We start from the raw sequence: 17378 nt of genomic DNA on the forward strand, positions 1-17378 counted from the left end.
ACACATACACAGAAATATATGCATACATACATATAAACATACATAAATTCACAGGTGAATTACAAGAGTATGTTTAATAATATCATCTTTGGAAAGGAAGTAAATTGAGCAGGTGAGGAAAGGACTATTGAACACCTAAGTATTGGCTTAGATATTAGTTATAAATGATAAACATCTATGTAATGAATCACATCTGTATTCTTCAACTAATAGGGCCAGTAAACCGATGTATTGTACTTTTTGCACAAAGCAGAAAACAGTGGACGATAAAGGTACAATTCTTGATTCGTCATACATTTTTAAATTTCTAGAATAAAACTGCAGACCATCTCTTTTTTTTTTGCATATAAAGAAGGGCATCACCACGATTGTCCATGTGGAAAAGGAAAGGCTGGTTGGAGCAGCACATGTAACTGTGACTTGGGAGCCACCTTTGAAGAAATCTCCCCTCTGGGGGAGGTTGGCACATGAGCCTGTGAATCGTAACAATTATTGTTGTCTTGTTGAGGAGAAGCACTTACAAAGAAGACCTGGGAACATACATTTATTATTTTCTCATTACCTAGTTCCTTTCTCATTACCTATGTAACCCAGATGTAACCCACGTGTCAGCTGCCTGGATTGCTTCAAGTCCTCCAGTGTGCCAAGGTCAGCTTGTTCTCTAAAATATAATTAAAATGGACTCAAATCACAGACTCATGTCCAGGGAGTTCCCAGCATTCCTTCCAATATTTACAGCAGTTGTAAGTGAAGCCTTTGTCTCTCCTGGACTCTTGGCTTCTGAGCTCCTCCTTATGCTGAATTCACACAAGAATTTCAAAAAACAAAAAACAAAAAACCCTGAAATACCCAGTGCCGCCCACATAATTTATTTAAATCAAGTTGAGTAATGCAAGTGGAAACACTTCAATAAGTATAAAGAGGTACCTAGGGGAGGTAATAATCTTAACTAAATGAGAAAGTGACATAAGGCGTTGTGAATGCTCCAGGGTAGACTTGAAGAGGAAAATCTGAAGGTAATGAAACAATATCCACTCATTTCATCTGGCTGAAAATAGAGAAAAGGATGAAGTCCTGGCAGGATTTTGAAATAAAGTCGGATTGTCTGTGGGTTATAATAAGAAAAAAATTTACCCATGAAACTTTAAAAGGGAACAACAACAAAAAAAGTTAGTCATGGGATTACCAGAACCCAAAAGAAATATTTAACACCAGAAGAGAGCAGGGTCACCAGAATGCTTTGAAGCTGGTTGAGCTGGTAATTAGAAGGAACAACTTTCCTCATCCTTTTTAAGAAAGCAAATCCACATGGCCTTTGTCTCATTTTCTGGTAACTGCCAGAGCAGTCCTTGAAGCGGTAAGTTGCCAGCACCTTAATCAGCTGCTTCCACAGCCCTGTGTATGCGTAGCGTTCAGCCTGCTTGTTTCTTACACTGTTTTTCCAAGAATTTGTTCCCAGCCTTACTTCAGAAACTATTTAGAATGTGATAGTCACAGTTTCCCAACTCCCCACATCACTTTCATGTGATCAGATCTTCAGACTACCTGGATGGGCTGTATCTCTTCTTCAGTTGGACTAAAGAAAGTTCTGATCAATGAGGTTTTTTTTTTTTTTCTTTGAAGAGTAGGATATAGTTCATTTAGGTTTCCCTGGTGGCTAAAGAGTCTGCCTGCAATGCACGAGACCAGGGTTACATCTCTGGGTTGGGAAGATCCCCTGGAGGAGGAAATAGCTACCCAGTCCAGTATTCTTGCCTGGAGAATCCTATGGACAGAGGAGCCCGGCGGGCTACAGTCCGTGGGGTCACTAAGAATCAGACATGACCGAACAACTAACTTTCACTTTTCTTTTAATAGTTCATTTATCTTGGGAACTTTTAAGTGTATGGGCTTTTCCTCGTGGCCCAGCTGGTAAAGAATCTGCCTGCAATGCGGGACACCTGGGTTCCATCCCTGGGTCAGGAAGATCCCCTGGAGAAGGGAAAGGCTACCCGCTCCAGTACTCTGGCCTGGAGAATCCCATGGACTGTAGAGTCCATGGGGTCGCAAAGAGGCAGACACCACTGAGCGACTTTCACTCACTCACTTTAAGTGTCTGTCGCAAGTTTTATTCTACATCGGTTGAAAATCCAGTCAGACAAGATTGATCAGAAAATGTAAATACATATTAGCCTTCAAGGAAAAGCTGAGGGAGAATTTAAAACAAGAAAGCGTTAAGTATATGAGAGAGAATGTGGAATGACACAGCCAGCTCCCCCTGCGTTCCGTGGCCCCAGTCACCTGAGTGGCTACCCTGACTGCTGTCTCTGCCGTGGGTCATCCTTTCAGCCTGTCTCCAGTGTTCATGTTTCAGGAGGGTTGTCTGAGCTGCTCATCCCTCAGGGAGAGAGCGCATAAGGCAGAGACTTTTTGTTGGAGGGAGACGGGGTTTGGAGTCACGGGAGTGGACAGGAGTGGGTGAGGGAGACCCCTGCAGGACTGGAGGGCCTGAGGCGAAGAGGCAGGCAGGAGAGGCTGCCAGCTGAGAGAGGCCGGGGCCCAAAGCCCTGCTTGTTCATGACCTGGCCGCATGCTGCCCGTGTGGAGGGCAGACTTAGGGCCCTCTCAGGAGCCTGATACTAATGAGAGGCCACGACTTGTGGGGCACTGAAGAAACAGAGGGGGAAAGGGCCGCTTCAGGACTGGGTCATTTTCCTGCCCCTTTCTCTGAGAGAATGGTCCAGCACGGCCACGTCACTGTGCCAGCCAGGAGAATTGTCCAGAGGACTGTGATGAGCTAGGACATGTGGAAAGTTCCCCCTCTCTCCCCAAAGACACCACAGGCATGTCTGCTCCCTGCTGACCTCTCAGAGGTTCACTTGGCTCAGTTTACTTTTGGATCAGGGTGGTAACGCGCTTCACTGGAGTTCTTCTTTCCAAGGTTTTCCTCTAAGGTAAAGGAAAGTTTTCAGGAATGCCCTTCACACCGACAGGTTGAGACGCCAACATGGCCCGCCACCAGAAAGGGTCGGTGTTGGAGAGCCAAACCTGTACAAGATGTTGATCATCCCAAAGCAGCTCACAGTAGATTCAGCAATTATGCCCATTTTACAGCCTGAAAGTGAATTGTGATGACATTTCTCAAGATAAAAATAAAGAACTGAAGCTTGTGTGACTTCTTTTGTCAATGTCTGCATTTGTCTAAGCTGCTTAAACCAGTCTGTAGCAGTGAAGCCATAATTCAGATGAAAACAATAAGAAATCATTCAAAGCCAGTATACATGAAAGTGAGTAGCCCACATGACTACTATTTTTAGTGCAGAAATATATTCAAGATCAAAGCCATTAATGTTCGCCTATTTTATTTAATAATGTGCCTTTTACCTGGAAGATGCAGGTCTTATACAAATGAGTGTACAGGGAAGGTTTCGCGCTTTATGCTGTCCAAATTAAATTCTAAAAAGCCAGAAAATTCATCATTTTGACATCTCTTTGCAGATGCAGAATGTGTGTTGAAATATCTCTTGAAATGTGTCTTGTTTACTTAAGGAATACATTTAACAGATCATGTTAATTAGAAATAATATCTGAGTAAAGTCATTCATAGTGTATCTCTTTTTAAACATAAAAATCAAGGGGCTAATTTCCCAAGTTGCAAGAATGGATGTTCCCCCTCATTATCTGTATTCTGGATTTTGAGGTTTTCTTGTAAGTAAAAGTTTACAGCATCCTTGAGTTTTTACAGCACTGCTTGAGTTTTCAGCATCCATTTTTTTTTTTTTTTTACTATATAATAATCTAAGTTTGCAGATATTATGTATTAAGAAATGGAGAAGTTAGGGGAAATTTTTGAAAAGAAACATTGCCTGCTCTTGAAATTCCTTGTAAAGTATTATTGTCATAGAAGTTGTAGGAGGTGTGTCCTCTATAATACCTCAGAAGCACAATTTTAGATATTGAGAACCTTTCTAACCATTCTCCATTTTGAGGTGTTTTTTTTTTTTTTGGTGACAGATTTCATATAAACAGAATTTTTATGGTGCATGGGTAAAAACTTACAATTACATCTCTAAAACCATTTTCTATGGAATTTCAGTGTTACCAAAATATGTAATGTTGTTTACCTTAAACCTCATTGAGCTAAGTAAACTCCATGAATAATAGATACAGTTATGTAGTATAGTTTCTAGATGGAAAACTGTCATCATTTTCAAGAGAATGAATGGCTCTGGGGAAATGTACAGCTTAGGAATGACAAAGCTGTCATTCACTCAGAAAACAGAATTGTGGAAATGACAGAGTTGAGCCCTGGGAATGCTCAAATTTGCCTTTAAACAATGCCTTCTTCAAACTAGTGGTTACCAGTGGGGAGAAGAAAGGGGGAAAGGCAATATAGGGATAGGGGTCTAAAGTATGAACTCTTAGGCATAAAATAAGCTACGTGGATATATTATGCAGCACAGGGAATAGAGCCAATATTTTATAACATCTATAAATGGAGTATAATCTTTTGGATGGTTTTTTATTTTATTATTGGAGTATATTGCTTTACAGTGCTGTTTTCGTTTCTGCTGCACAACATGAGTCAGCTGTATGGATCCATATACCCCCACCCTCGTGAATCTCCCTTCCACTCCCCCAGTTTCTCAAACTTATTTGGCCGTAACCTTTTTTGAGGTTTTCTGAGCACGTCAGGATACATATGTTCCGTGGAACCCACTTTGTGAAGCAGCGGGCTAGATTTAGTCATGTAGCCGCTACTCAAACAGAACTCCAATACAGCGAACCAAAAAGCTGCCGTTGCCAGCCCTGAGCTACAAAGATCTAGTATAAAGTGGTGTGGTGCACGGCGCACCTAGAAATGCGGGTGCTGCAGCCGAGTTATCTCCGCTCTGGTCTCTTCCAGGTGCTTCATCCCAAACATCTATGCCGCTCTCTTCACTGCAGCCCTTGTCCCTTTAATGTGCCTCGTGGTGGTGTTCGTGGTGTTCATCCATGCCTACCAGGTGAAGCCACAGTGGAAAGCCTACGATGATGTCTTCAGAGGAAGGACAAATGCTGCAGGTCTGTAAGAAACCGTAGTCCCACTTTGGAGCTGGGTGCTTTTAATGGTGGGGAAAGGTCCCTGAATGGTCTTTATCAAGAACGGGAAGGAGGTTAGACTCAGCTTTCAGCTCTGAAGCCAAAAGTTACAGTCCTCTGATTTCTCCTGCTCCTTGGGCCATCCTTGCAATCTCTCTCTCTCTTCAGGGCTCTGCAGGTTTCATTGCTGGTGCCAGTTTTGTCCCAAAGATATTAATATTCAAGTAAATGACTCAGAGCCTTTGGGAGCTGCTTCCCCAAGTGTTTTTCAACTCAAGCAGTAATAACCTGAGTTCAACCTGTGAAATCTGTTCATGTCTTGCAGACTCTGAGACTTTATCACAAACAAACCTTCCTAGTGCTTGTGAGTGCTGTAGTTCTGCATGTGGAGTTCTGATTGTGCAGACAGATGTTTAAAAACATATGTGACCAGACAGCTTCATAAGTGGCTGCACATGTCTGGTTACTTAAGAGTGCAAGTCTTTCCAGCTCAAATTGGCTTTCACTACCAGCTCATTTTTTCCCTTTGAATCATACTTAACACCGGATTTTATGATCTGATTCTTTTTCTGTTGTTAGATTAGAGTCTCTTAGGAATGTTTTTAAGGAACAATACCAAATACCTACATACAGAAAACTCAGTCTAAAATGGTTTGAGTGATTGGAATATTGAGAATCTAATGAGTTGGGGAGTAGAGGAATCTCTCTTGAGCCAAGAGGAAGACTCGTCTTTTCTATAAGATCGGTTAAAGATAAGTTAGTTGCTCAGTCATGTCCAACTCTTTGCGACCCCATGAACTGTAGCCCACCAGGCTCCTCCGTCCATGGAATTTTCCAGGCAAGAATACTGGAGTGGGTTGCCATTTCCTTCTCCAGGGGATCTTCCTGACCAGGGATTGAACCCAGGCCTCCAGCATTGCAGGCAAACTCTTTACCATCTGAGCCACCAGGGAAGCCCAAGTCTTTTCTAAGCTTTTGCAAACCTAAAGCCAAAGGAATGAGAGAAGTTCTTCACATGTTAAGTGTGGTCCAGAGTTTAAGCAGCATACCATCTATGAAGTCACTTAGAATAGTGTCTAATACATTATGTCTAATACATAATTAGTGTCTAATACATCAATAGATACTGTCTCTTATATGATAAAAAGATTCATTCTAACATAATAAAAGCTTCTAGTTCCTGAACTGTGTCAGGGAAGATGCAAAAAGATTCTCCTTGTAGTGTAAAAAGAAAGGACTCTTCTATATTAACTTAGGTAGTACGTACGATAGTACGTAGTTTGTACGATAGCTGTGTGTAGCCAACTCTTCCCTCTTCTCTCTGATTTAGCGTGCAATTATTAGGTGGGCAAAAATAGCACTCAAGGTTATGACTAAACTTAGATGCTTCCATTAGGAAAGCAATATTCATGGAAGCAACCTAGATGCCCATCAGCAGATGAATGGATAAGGAAGCTATGGTACATATACACAATGGAATATTACTCAGCCATTAAAAAGAATTCATTTGAATCAGTTCTAATGAGATGGATGAAACTGGAGCCCATCATACAGAGTGAAGTAAACCAGAAAGATAAAGACCAAAACAGTATACTAACGCATATATATGGAATTGAGAAAGATGGTAATGATAACCCTATATGCAAGACAGAAAAAGAGACACAGATGTATAGAATAGACTTTTGGATTCTGTGGGAGAAGGCGAGGGTGGGATGATCTGAGAGAACAGCATTGAAACAAGTATACTATCAAGGGTGAAACAGATCACCAGCCCAGGTTGGATGCATGAGACAAGAGCTCGGGGCTGGTGCACTGGGAAGACCCAGAGGGATGGGATGGGGACGGAGGTGGGAGGGGGATTCAGGATGGGGAACACATGTAAATCCATGGCTGATTCATGTCAATGTATGGCAAAAACCACTACAGTATTGTAAAGTAATTAGCCTCCAACTAATAAAAATAAATGAAAAAAAAATAAATAAAATAAAATATTCATGGCAACAAGAAAATAAAAAAAAAGAAAAGCAATATTCAATGTAGAAATTGTACTTTTTCATGGGACGTAGAATCTATCCAGAATCTGTGCCTTTATTCAACTTGAGATTCATTCTATTAAAATACATATTCTCTTTTGAAGGCAAAGTTTGTTTCTCCCAAATAGCAAGATTTATTTTATTCTGTATACTATATAGAAGTGCCAGTGTTTGCATGTTTCAGGAGTGATAACATCATAAAGGCCTAGCCTAATGAGTTAGTCTTTTCATTCCTGAATCACCCCTGTGCCTTTTGTCTATGATCCATGGATACAGTAGATAAACAATGCTCCAATTATCTGAAAAGCAGCTCTCAAGTATTGAACATAAAATCCCTAGAACACTTGCATCTCAACTAGCAAAACCTCTCTTACAATGAAATATATTAATAGAAGCATTGCTCTTATTATAGCTTTTCAATTAATAAAAAAATTGTGGCAGTTCTGATTTTCCTGTTCCCAGTCAACATAACAGTCATTATCTCACTTGGACTCTCAAACAGTGTTTTCCTAATTAGTCACTAGTTCCAGTTCTTGTCCGTTTCATTTTCTCAGATGTCTGTATTTCAACAATGTCAAGGGGCTCCCCTCACTCTCTAGCTTTACAATCATTCAGCTTTATTGCCCAAAAGAAAGTCCAGGCTCTTTATAACACTAGAGTCTCTTTCCATCACCCCTGGGCCATCTTGTCACCCCCAAGCTAGTTACCACTCAGCCTATGTTCTGACCATGTTGTTGATTTAATCTTACTCATTCTTGAAATTACTTGATCTGTCATCTTTGCTCATGTAAGAAGCCCTCTATGAACTCCTCATCATTAGTTGATAAAAAAAAAAAAAAAAAACTCATGTGTTTAGTAAGTAATGAGAGAAAATGTAGATGAAAGAGAGGTAAGGGACTTACTATGCTCCCTTAATCTATCTTAGCTCCCCAAAGCCATCCTCAATAAATGCATAATCTAAGTAAAAACTGTGCTAAACAATCGCAAGTTGACTCCTTCCAACAAGATACTGCTCACTTTTTTATGGAAATTGTGGAAGCTTCCAGTATGCTACTTCTTCCATGAAGACTTTGAAATTAACATCTTTACTGCACCAAATAAGAATTACTCACCCTTCTTCTATGACTTTAAAGCACTTTGCCCCTACGGCCATTAGAGCACTTAACACTTACTTCAGAATGGAATGGTGACTTGTTTTGGTGTGTGTGGCTGATTTCCTTAATAAATTATGGATTCCTCAAGGGCAAGGACCATTTATTATTCATCTCTGCATCACCAGAGCCTTGTAGAGTGCTTACTGGATAGCAGGAGCATAATTAATATTTGTTGACTGAATAAACTAATAATCATCAATGCACCATAAAATCTTATAATTATAGGAATGCACCCACAAGTTAAATATAGCATTAAGAAGAAGAGGAATCTGTCATATCATCCAAAGTAGAAATTATGGAATTTATCTCATTGATCTGTTTGTAGCTACCCCTTTGAAATTTATTATTAGGACTATTATTTTTTCCTTCTATGATTCCCAAAACTGTGTGTTCAGCCTTGACCTCTGACTTGATACTTTAGATTTTATTTGAAGCCTCCTTTAACTCTCGTCCACTTGAGTATGTTCCACTTAGCTCAGATTCAAAAACGTCAAGAGAAAAAATGTCTGTCTACTCAAGGCCATTTGATAGTCTCTTTGAATCTGTCTGCTAAAATTCCGTTGCCTTGACCTGAAAAAATATTGTCAAGATAGGGCTGCAAAATTCATGGTTTGCCCATTTTGCTGCTCCAAATGCATCACAGTTAATGACAAGATATAACAAGAGCAAATTAAGAAGACGATGAAATGGGGATCAGAAGCACAAAGTGGAGTATAAGCTGGGCTGCAGCCAAGGGCCTGATGTTTTCTGGGTCCACAAGCCTGTGAATGCAGAAGTGTCTCAGCTGCTGTGGCGGTAAGCTGGGAATTAAAGGTCTCCCCAGGGCAGGTGGGCTGGAGCAGGAGCGCCTGCAGAAAAGGAGTCTGTGGAAGGACCGCCGCTGTAGTGTGGGCTTTGGCTTAGGGGCCTGGGAGCCCAAGGAGAAAGCAGAAGAAGAAACCTGTCAAGTTCCTGGACCAGAGTCTCTAGAGTTCACAGTTTTATCTACCATATTTGTATGTCATTAGGGCTTCCCTGGTGGCTCGGAGGTTAAAGCATCTGCCTGCAATGCAGGAGACCTGAGTTCGATCCCTAGGTCGGGAAGATCCCCTGGAGAAGGAAATGACAACCCACTCCAGTATTCTTGCCTGGAGAATCCCATGAACGGAGGAGACTGGTGGGCTACAGTCAGTGGGGTTGCAAAGAGTCGGACACGACTGAGCAACTTAACTATGGGGGTAGAAGACCCAGGATATCAATTTAGCCTTCTTTGGACAGGAAGGTTAAATGGAGGCAACCATAAAACCATTAGACAGAAGTAGCCAAAGAGGAAGACAGAGACGAGGGGGAAGAGAGCGTGAGCAAAGAAGCACATGCTTTCTACTCAAGATTGGCTGCACACTGTTTATAATAGCCAGGACATGGAAGCAACCCAGATGCCCATCAGCAGATGAATGGATAAGGAAGCTGTGGTACATATACACCATGGAATATTACTCAGCCGTTAAAAAGAATTCATTTGAATCAGTTCTAATGAGATGGATGAAACTGGAGCCCATTATACAGAGTGAAGTAAGCCAGAAAGATAAAGAACATTACAGTATACTAACACATATATACGGAATTTAGATAGATGGTGGCGATAACCCTATATGCAAAACAGAAAAAGAGACACAGAAGTACAGAACAGACTTTTGAACTCTGGGGGAGAACGTGAGGGTGGGATGTTTTGAAAGAACAGCATGTATATTATCTATGGTGAAACGGACCACCAGCCCAGGTGGGATGCACGAGTCAAGTGCTCGGGCCTGGTGCACTGGGAGGACCCTGAGGAGTCGGGTGGGGAGGGAGGTGGGAGGGGGGATCGGGATGGGGAATATGTGTAACTCTACGGCTGATTCATGTCAATGTATGACAAAACCCACTGAAATGTTGTAAAGTGATTGGCCTCCAACTAATAAAATAATATTAAAAAAAAAAAAAAAAAGATTGGCTGCAATATCAAAGATCCAAACACTGGAGGAAAACTGGTGAAGACAGCCGTTCAAATCACCAATCAAAAAGATAAATATAATCCAGAAAAATATATAAACTATAAATAACTTTGGTAATTATGTTTGACTCTTCAAAAGGATAAAGCAGGAATCAGCAAAATATGACCCTACCAGCCACTCACCTGTTTTTCTCATTTTATCTATTTCTTTTTTCCCTGCTTCATTGAGATATAGTTTACATGTCATAAAGTTCATCTATTTGAACTGTAGAGTTCATTGGTGTTTATTATATTTATATAGTTGTGTAACTATCACCATAATCTAATTTTAGAGTATTTTCATCATCCCTCAAAAAACCCCATACTCCTTAGCAGTCACTCCCCATTCTCCACTTTCCTAGGCCCTTGGTAACCATTAGGCAGCTTTCTGTCTCTGGAGATTTGTCTGTTCTGCACATGTCATATAAGGGGATCATAGAATAGGTGGTCTCTCAGACCTGACTTATTTCACTTAGCACAGTGGTTTCCTAGTTTATCTGTATTATAGCGTGTATCAGTACTTAGTTCTTTTTATTGCCAAATAATATTGCACTGTATGAACATACTACACTTTTGCTTATCTGTTTATCGGTTGATGGACATTTGGGTTGTTTTCACCTTTTGGTTGTTATGAAGAAGGTTCTTGTGGACATTCATGTACAAGTTTTTTTTATTAATATATGTTTTCATTTCTCTTGGGTATATACCTAGAATTGGAATCTCTGCATCATATGGTAACTGTATGTTTAACATTTTGGGGAACTAAAAACTGTTTTCCAAAATAGCTCCAGTGAGCTGTTTTGTAAGTAAAGGGTTTTTTTGACACCCATCCACACCCATTTTTTTTTTTACATATATTCTGCGACTGCTTTCACAATACAGAATTGAATTTATGTAGTTGAATAAAAGCCATGTGGCCTGAAAAATCTAGCATATTTAATATCTGGCCCTGTACAGAAAATGTTTGACCATCAACCCATGACATAAAGGCAGATATATCCACTCAAAGCCCTCAAACATAAAAAGCAAAAATAAATATAAACAAAATAAAAACACAGACCAATATGAAAATGAAAAAAATTTCAAAATCTTGGCAATGAAAATACTAGTAGTTGAGAATTTTAAATATCTTAATACTTGAGATAAGATACAGATGAGACACAGAGAAGAGGGAATTAATTAGAATCTGAAACTAAGATTGAGAAATTCATCAGTGAAAAATGCAAAAAAAGAAAAAATAGAAAAACAGCTAAGAAGTATGAGAATACATTGCCAGAAGAAAAGAATACAGGGAATGGAGAAAAGTAAAGATTTGAAGAGGTAATTGTTGAGAATTTTCTAGAATAAAAAATTGACATAACTACACATAAATATCCATTGTTAAAAAAAAGCAGCGGGAGGTGGAAGAATGCTAAAAAGCCTAGTATATTAGTAAAGTTCCCATGTCTGTGTTTTTGAAAACCTAGATGGTAAATACCTTTCTTTGCTTCTCATATTCTTTACTGTTAGAATAATTGGCATAAACCCCATTCAGGAGTTTAGAGTCCACAGTGGACGCAGATGCTGCCAAGTTCTCTAAAAACCTAAGCTTGAAAGCAGCACAGACTGGTCCCAAGCCTCTTCTCTTCTTTCCTATGAGATTCATGCACACCCTGTGTACACTTTATACCCGAGAAGGGGGGCGGTTCTGATTATAGTCATCCCTCTGTATATCACTGGCTTCTGTATTTGAAGATTCAACCAACTATGGATCAGAAAATATTTGGGAAAATAAAATTTCAGAAAGTTCCAAAAAGCAAAACTTGAGTTTGTCACACGCTGGTAACTATTTACATAGCATTTACATTGTGTTTACAGCTATTAATATTTACATTGTATTATAAGTAATCTAGAGATTGTTTTAAGTATTCCAGAGGGTGTGTGTAGGTTATATGCAAATACTACACCATTTTGTATAAGGGACTTGAGCATCCTTGAATTTTAATTTCCTACAGAGTTCTAGAACTAATCCCCCATGGATAGAAGGAAGATTGTAGTCTCAAGCAGGTCCAGCCTATTTCTCTACAATTCCAAGCATGCAAAAATGACCCTTTTTTCTAATGCAGCTGAGATGGTTTATGGTTTAGTTTTATTTTGCCCTGCATTTTTGAAGTGGATGAGCATTTTCAGATATTGCAGTTAACCCTTGAACAGCACTGAACTGTTCAGATCCACTTACATGCAGATTTTTTCAGTAGCTATGTACTACAGTACTATAGGCTTCCCTGGTGGTTCAGATGATAAAGAATCTGCCTGCAATGCAAGAGACCCAGGTTCAGTCCCTGAGTCCAGAAGGTTCCCTGGAGAAGGGCATGGCAACCTCTTGGCAATCTCATAGGATTTTCCAGGCAAGAATACTGGAGTAGGTTGCTATGCCCTTCTCCAGGGGATCATCCAGACCCAGGGATTGAACCTGGTCTCCCGCATTGCAGACAAATTCTTTACCACCTGAGTCACCAGGGAAACCTAAAGAGTTTGACACGATGGAGCGACTTTCACTTTTACTTTTCACAGTACTATACCATCTGCTGTTGGTTGAATCCTCAGAAGCAGAAAATATACATATTATTATGTATATAACTATAAAGCAATATGGGAATTTTTGACTCCGAAGGGTGTGGCATTGCATTGTTCAAGTGTCAACTGTATGAGATAGTATTATTAGAAATACATTCTCAAATATTAAATCAAGAGTTGAAAGTCAGGATTTCCCTGGCAGTCCAGTGTGTAAGACTCCACACTTCCACTGCAGGAGAGCGGGTTCTCTCCCTGGTTGGGAAATCAAGATCACATATGTTGCATGGTGTGGCCAAAACAACAGTAAAAAAAGAGTTGAAAGTAAATCCCCTTTTCTTACAGAAGCACAGTTTCCTGATGTTTCAAACTGCTAGGTTTTAAGTATTTTTGATACTTAAAAAGCCTTGTTGAGATTTTTTTGTTGTTGTTTATTTACAAATTACTTTTAGCAATGAGTGAAATGCATTATGAGAAGGAAAGGTCAATTTATAGTTTCCTTATAGCTAAGCTGTTTTTCATTTTTTCATAACTGGAATAATTATGATTATGTATTTACCTTAGAGATTCAGGATTGGTAAACAAATGTGGTGAGTTAACACCAGCATCAGGCCTGTTTGAATAACTTAAGAGCTTACATCAGTTATTTTGTTGGACCTGGCCTCTTCCATATTTCCATAGAACTGTTTTCCCAGCTAAGTACTCTTGTGCAGATTGGATGTGCCTGACAATAGGAGCAATTTTTCAGCAACACTTGTGTGTTGGTATGTCTGCCCAGTATCAACCCTACTATACTCTTTTCTTTTTTTTTTAGTGACTTTTTTGCTCCTGACATCCCTTAATTTCAGAGCTCAAATTTTCACTGAAATCCAGGGGAAATGGAGCACAGAAGAAGAGCTGCTGATAAATAAAATACACTCTCTGCTGTAGTCTCCAGAGATGGCCTCTGTCAGTCCCTCCCTTTCTGAGCATGGCTGGAACAGGGATGTCGGTCTGTCTTCCTTCTGTGCCCCTTTGGTTGCTCAACTGCTAAGTAACAGATTTTCAAAAGTCGGTGGCTCCTAATGAAATTCACTGGCTGCCGCCTCCTTCAGTGAAGTGAGTGCGCAGTGAGAATGAGTCAGGATAAAGATATGTTCCCTGAACTCAATTTCAATGTCTCAAACAGTCTTTAAACAAAGCCTGTAATTTTGGGGTTTGGTTTTGATCTCTGGCAATGATAAGCTTGTCTCTCCTTTTAGGCTCATTAGAATTTACTGGCTTTTTCTGTTTCATCAGCCAGTTCTTATGATTCATGGATCAGGGAAGGAAAATTAATTTGAATGAAAAGAGGAAGTAGATGATTACAAATCCCTTTCTTATAAAAATCCCACACATGTGTTTCAGTATGATATGTAAAAATGTAAATGTAGCTTGATCCAGCGAGCTATGTATAACATGAATCTGAGGTAGTTGGAATCTCCTAGTGCAATAATGGTACTTCTCTGCTTGGTAATATATTTGAGAATGAATGCTTCCATTTCTTCTCAGGTTTCATTTCTTTATATTTACTAATACTAATGTAAATCAAGATTCCATTGCTATTTCAAAAATCACTGAAAGCCAATTATAATTTATTATGAAGTATCATCCCTTATATCCTGAGAATGAGTGACTTGTCTTCTCCTGGCATCTTAAGATATTTCAAAAAGAGCTCAAGGAAACTCATTAAAAGCCAAAGGAAAAAGAAGAAGAGGAAATCAGTTCAGTTCACTTCAGTCACTTAGTCGTGTGTCCGACTCTTTGCAACCCCATGGACTGCAATATGCCAGGCCTCCCTGTCCACCACTGACTCCTGGAGCTTACCCAAACTCATGTCCGTTGAGTTGGTTATGCCATGCAACCATCTCATCCTCTGTCGTCCCCTTTTCCTCCTGCCTTCAATCTTTCCCAGCATCAGGGTCTTTTCAAATGAGTCAGCTCTTTGCATCAGGTTGCTAAAGTATTGGAGTTTCAGCTTCAACATCAGTCCTTCCAAGGAACATTCAGGACTGATCTCCTTTAGGATGGACTGGTTGGATCTCCTTGCAGCCCAATGGACTCTCAAGTCTTCTCCAACACCTCAGTTCAAAAGCATCAATTCTTTGGCGCAGTCCAACTCTCACATCCATACATGACTACTGGAAAAACCATAGCCTTGACTAGACGAACCTTTGTTAACAAAGTAATGTCTCTGCTTTTTAATATGCTCTCTAGGTTGGTCATAACTTTCCTTCCAAGGAGTAAGCGTCTTTTAATTTCATGGCTGCAGTCACCATCTGCAGTGATTTTGGAGCCCCCCAAAATAAAGTCTGCCACTGTTTCCACTGTTTCCCCATCTATTTGCCATGAAGTGATGGGACCGGATGCCATGATCTTAGTTTTCTGAATGCTGAGCTTTAAGCCAACTTTTTCACTCTCCTCATTTCACTTTTCAAGATGCTCTTTAGTTCCTCTTCACTTTCTGCCATAAGGGTGGTGTCATCTGCATATCTGAGGTTATTGATATTTCTCCTGGCACTCTTGATTCCAGCTTGTGCTTCATCCACCCCAGCGTTTCTCATTATGCACTCTGCATATAAGTTAAATAAGCGCGGTGACAATATACAGCCTTGACGTACTCCTTTTCCTATTTGGAACCAAATAGCTCCTAGTAAATGCAATACACACTGTGCTGTGTTCTCCGGAAATGGTCACCATCAGTTATTTCCCTCCCTTGATGTGTGTCCTACCCCTACATAAAGCGGTGGAGTCTGTTTCCCCTCCCTTTAACTTTTTGGACTTGCTTAGAAAGTGAAAGTGTCAGTTGATATGTTGTGCCTGACTCTTTGTGACCCCATGGGCTATAACCCACCAGGCTCCTCTGTCTGTGGAATCCTCCAGGCAAGAATACTGGAGTGGGTTGCCATTTCCTTCTCTGGGGATCTTCCCCACCCCAGGGATCAAGCCTGGGTCTCAGACTTGCTTAAGAGAAGTGAGGTGAAGTGAAGTGAAGTCGCTCAGTCATGTCCGACTCTTTGCGACCCCATGGACTGTAGCCTACCATGCTCCTCCGTCCATGGGATTTTCCAGGCAAGAGTACTGGAGTGGGTTGCCATTTCCTTCTCCAAAGGATCTTCCTGACCCATGGATCGAACATGGGTCTCCTGCATTGTAGGCAGACACTGTACCGTCTGAGCCACAAGGGAAGTCCGGATAATCTGATGGAAGTGATACTGGCCCATAACGGGTCAAGCCGTTAAGAGGACAGGTTGTTTTTGCTTCCTTTCTCTTGGAAGCCAGCCACAATGTAAGAAGTTTGATTACTCTGAGACAAGCATGATGTTAGCATCTCCAAACTAATTGTGTGGAGTGAATAGACATGAATAGGCATATTTAACCCATCTCCGGGCTTCCTGGGTAGCTCAAACAGTAAAGAAACCACCTGCAATGCGGGAGACCTGGATTTGATCCCTGAGTGGGGACGATCCCCTGGAGGAGGGCATGGCAATTATTCTTGCCTGGAGATGCAATTATTCTCCATTATTCTTGCCTGGAGAATCCCCATAGACAGAGGAGCCTGATGGGATACAGTCCATGGGGTCTCAAAGAGTCGGACATGATCGAGCGACCAACACGTCAGCCCGCCTCCAGTTGTTTCAAGCATCCCACCTCTGATTCCAGACATAGGAGTGAAGAAGCCTTCTTGTCGGAGCCAGCCCAAGTAGACACCACACAGAAGAGAAAACTACCCAGCTCAGATTGTAAAATATTTTAAGCCACCAAGTTTGTTATGTAGCAGTCAATAGTTGAAACACTGTGGTTCTGGTGTCCTGATTTTTTGCACATCAGAATTTTAAGTATGTCATTGTCATTTTAAATTTTATTGTCATTTTTATTTTATTGCAGTTTTATTTTAATTTTTATTGCTTGTCATTTCAAACACATATTGCAAAATTCTAAGTGTATCATTGTCATTTTAAATTTTACATGGTTTATAAATACAAATGAAAAACACAATATGCTTTTTTTCCTAAACCAAAATTGAGGTTTCCACTGAAGCAAAGTAAAAGTAATCTTACCTAGTAACAGTACATACTTAAATCAGATCCAGAATGACCAATATAACAGGTTTCACATGTCCTTGGCAGAAAACTGCTTGTTTGCAGTCTACTCCCAGTTCCATTGCTAAAAAGAAAATAAAAAACAATGCCTAGGGACCAAAGGAAAACCCCAGAACTCCTCACTGCACAATAAACAATCTCTTCCACTTGAGCTTAAAAAAAAAATCTTTGTGAGCACCGTTTCGTCTCCCCACGTTTTGTCAGTAGTACTGGGGAAAATCCAAAATATTTAAAGAAACATTTTGGACGCTCATTCTCTGCTTAGATTTATATCTGTGACCTCAGTCTTCAAAGATTCAAATCAGAATCTTTGAACCTGAAAGATGATATGTAGTCATTCAATATGTATTGCTTTTTTTTCTTTTTTTCATTATTGTTTTTGAAAAAAAAATACTGGGGATTTGATATTGCTCATTAAAATCTCTTAGAACTTTAACATCAGGAA

General features: G+C 40.2%; 1 protein-coding gene across 1 annotated transcript in view; it reads left to right on the forward strand.

Moving 5' to 3' along the window:
* Positions 1 to 17378, forward strand: part of ADGRV1 (adhesion G protein-coupled receptor V1) — a 560737-nt gene that overhangs the window by 461068 nt on the left and 82291 nt on the right. Inside the window, exon 86 of the mRNA XM_065942069.1 lies at positions 4886 to 5043. Coding sequence (XP_065798141.1) covers positions 4886 to 5043 — 158 coding nt within the window. The remainder of the gene's footprint in view (positions 1 to 4885; positions 5044 to 17378) is intronic.

Source organism: Muntiacus reevesi, chromosome 1 (assembly GCF_963930625.1).
Source record: "Muntiacus reevesi chromosome 1, mMunRee1.1, whole genome shotgun sequence".
Taxonomy (NCBI): Eukaryota; Metazoa; Chordata; class Mammalia; order Artiodactyla; family Cervidae; genus Muntiacus; species Muntiacus reevesi.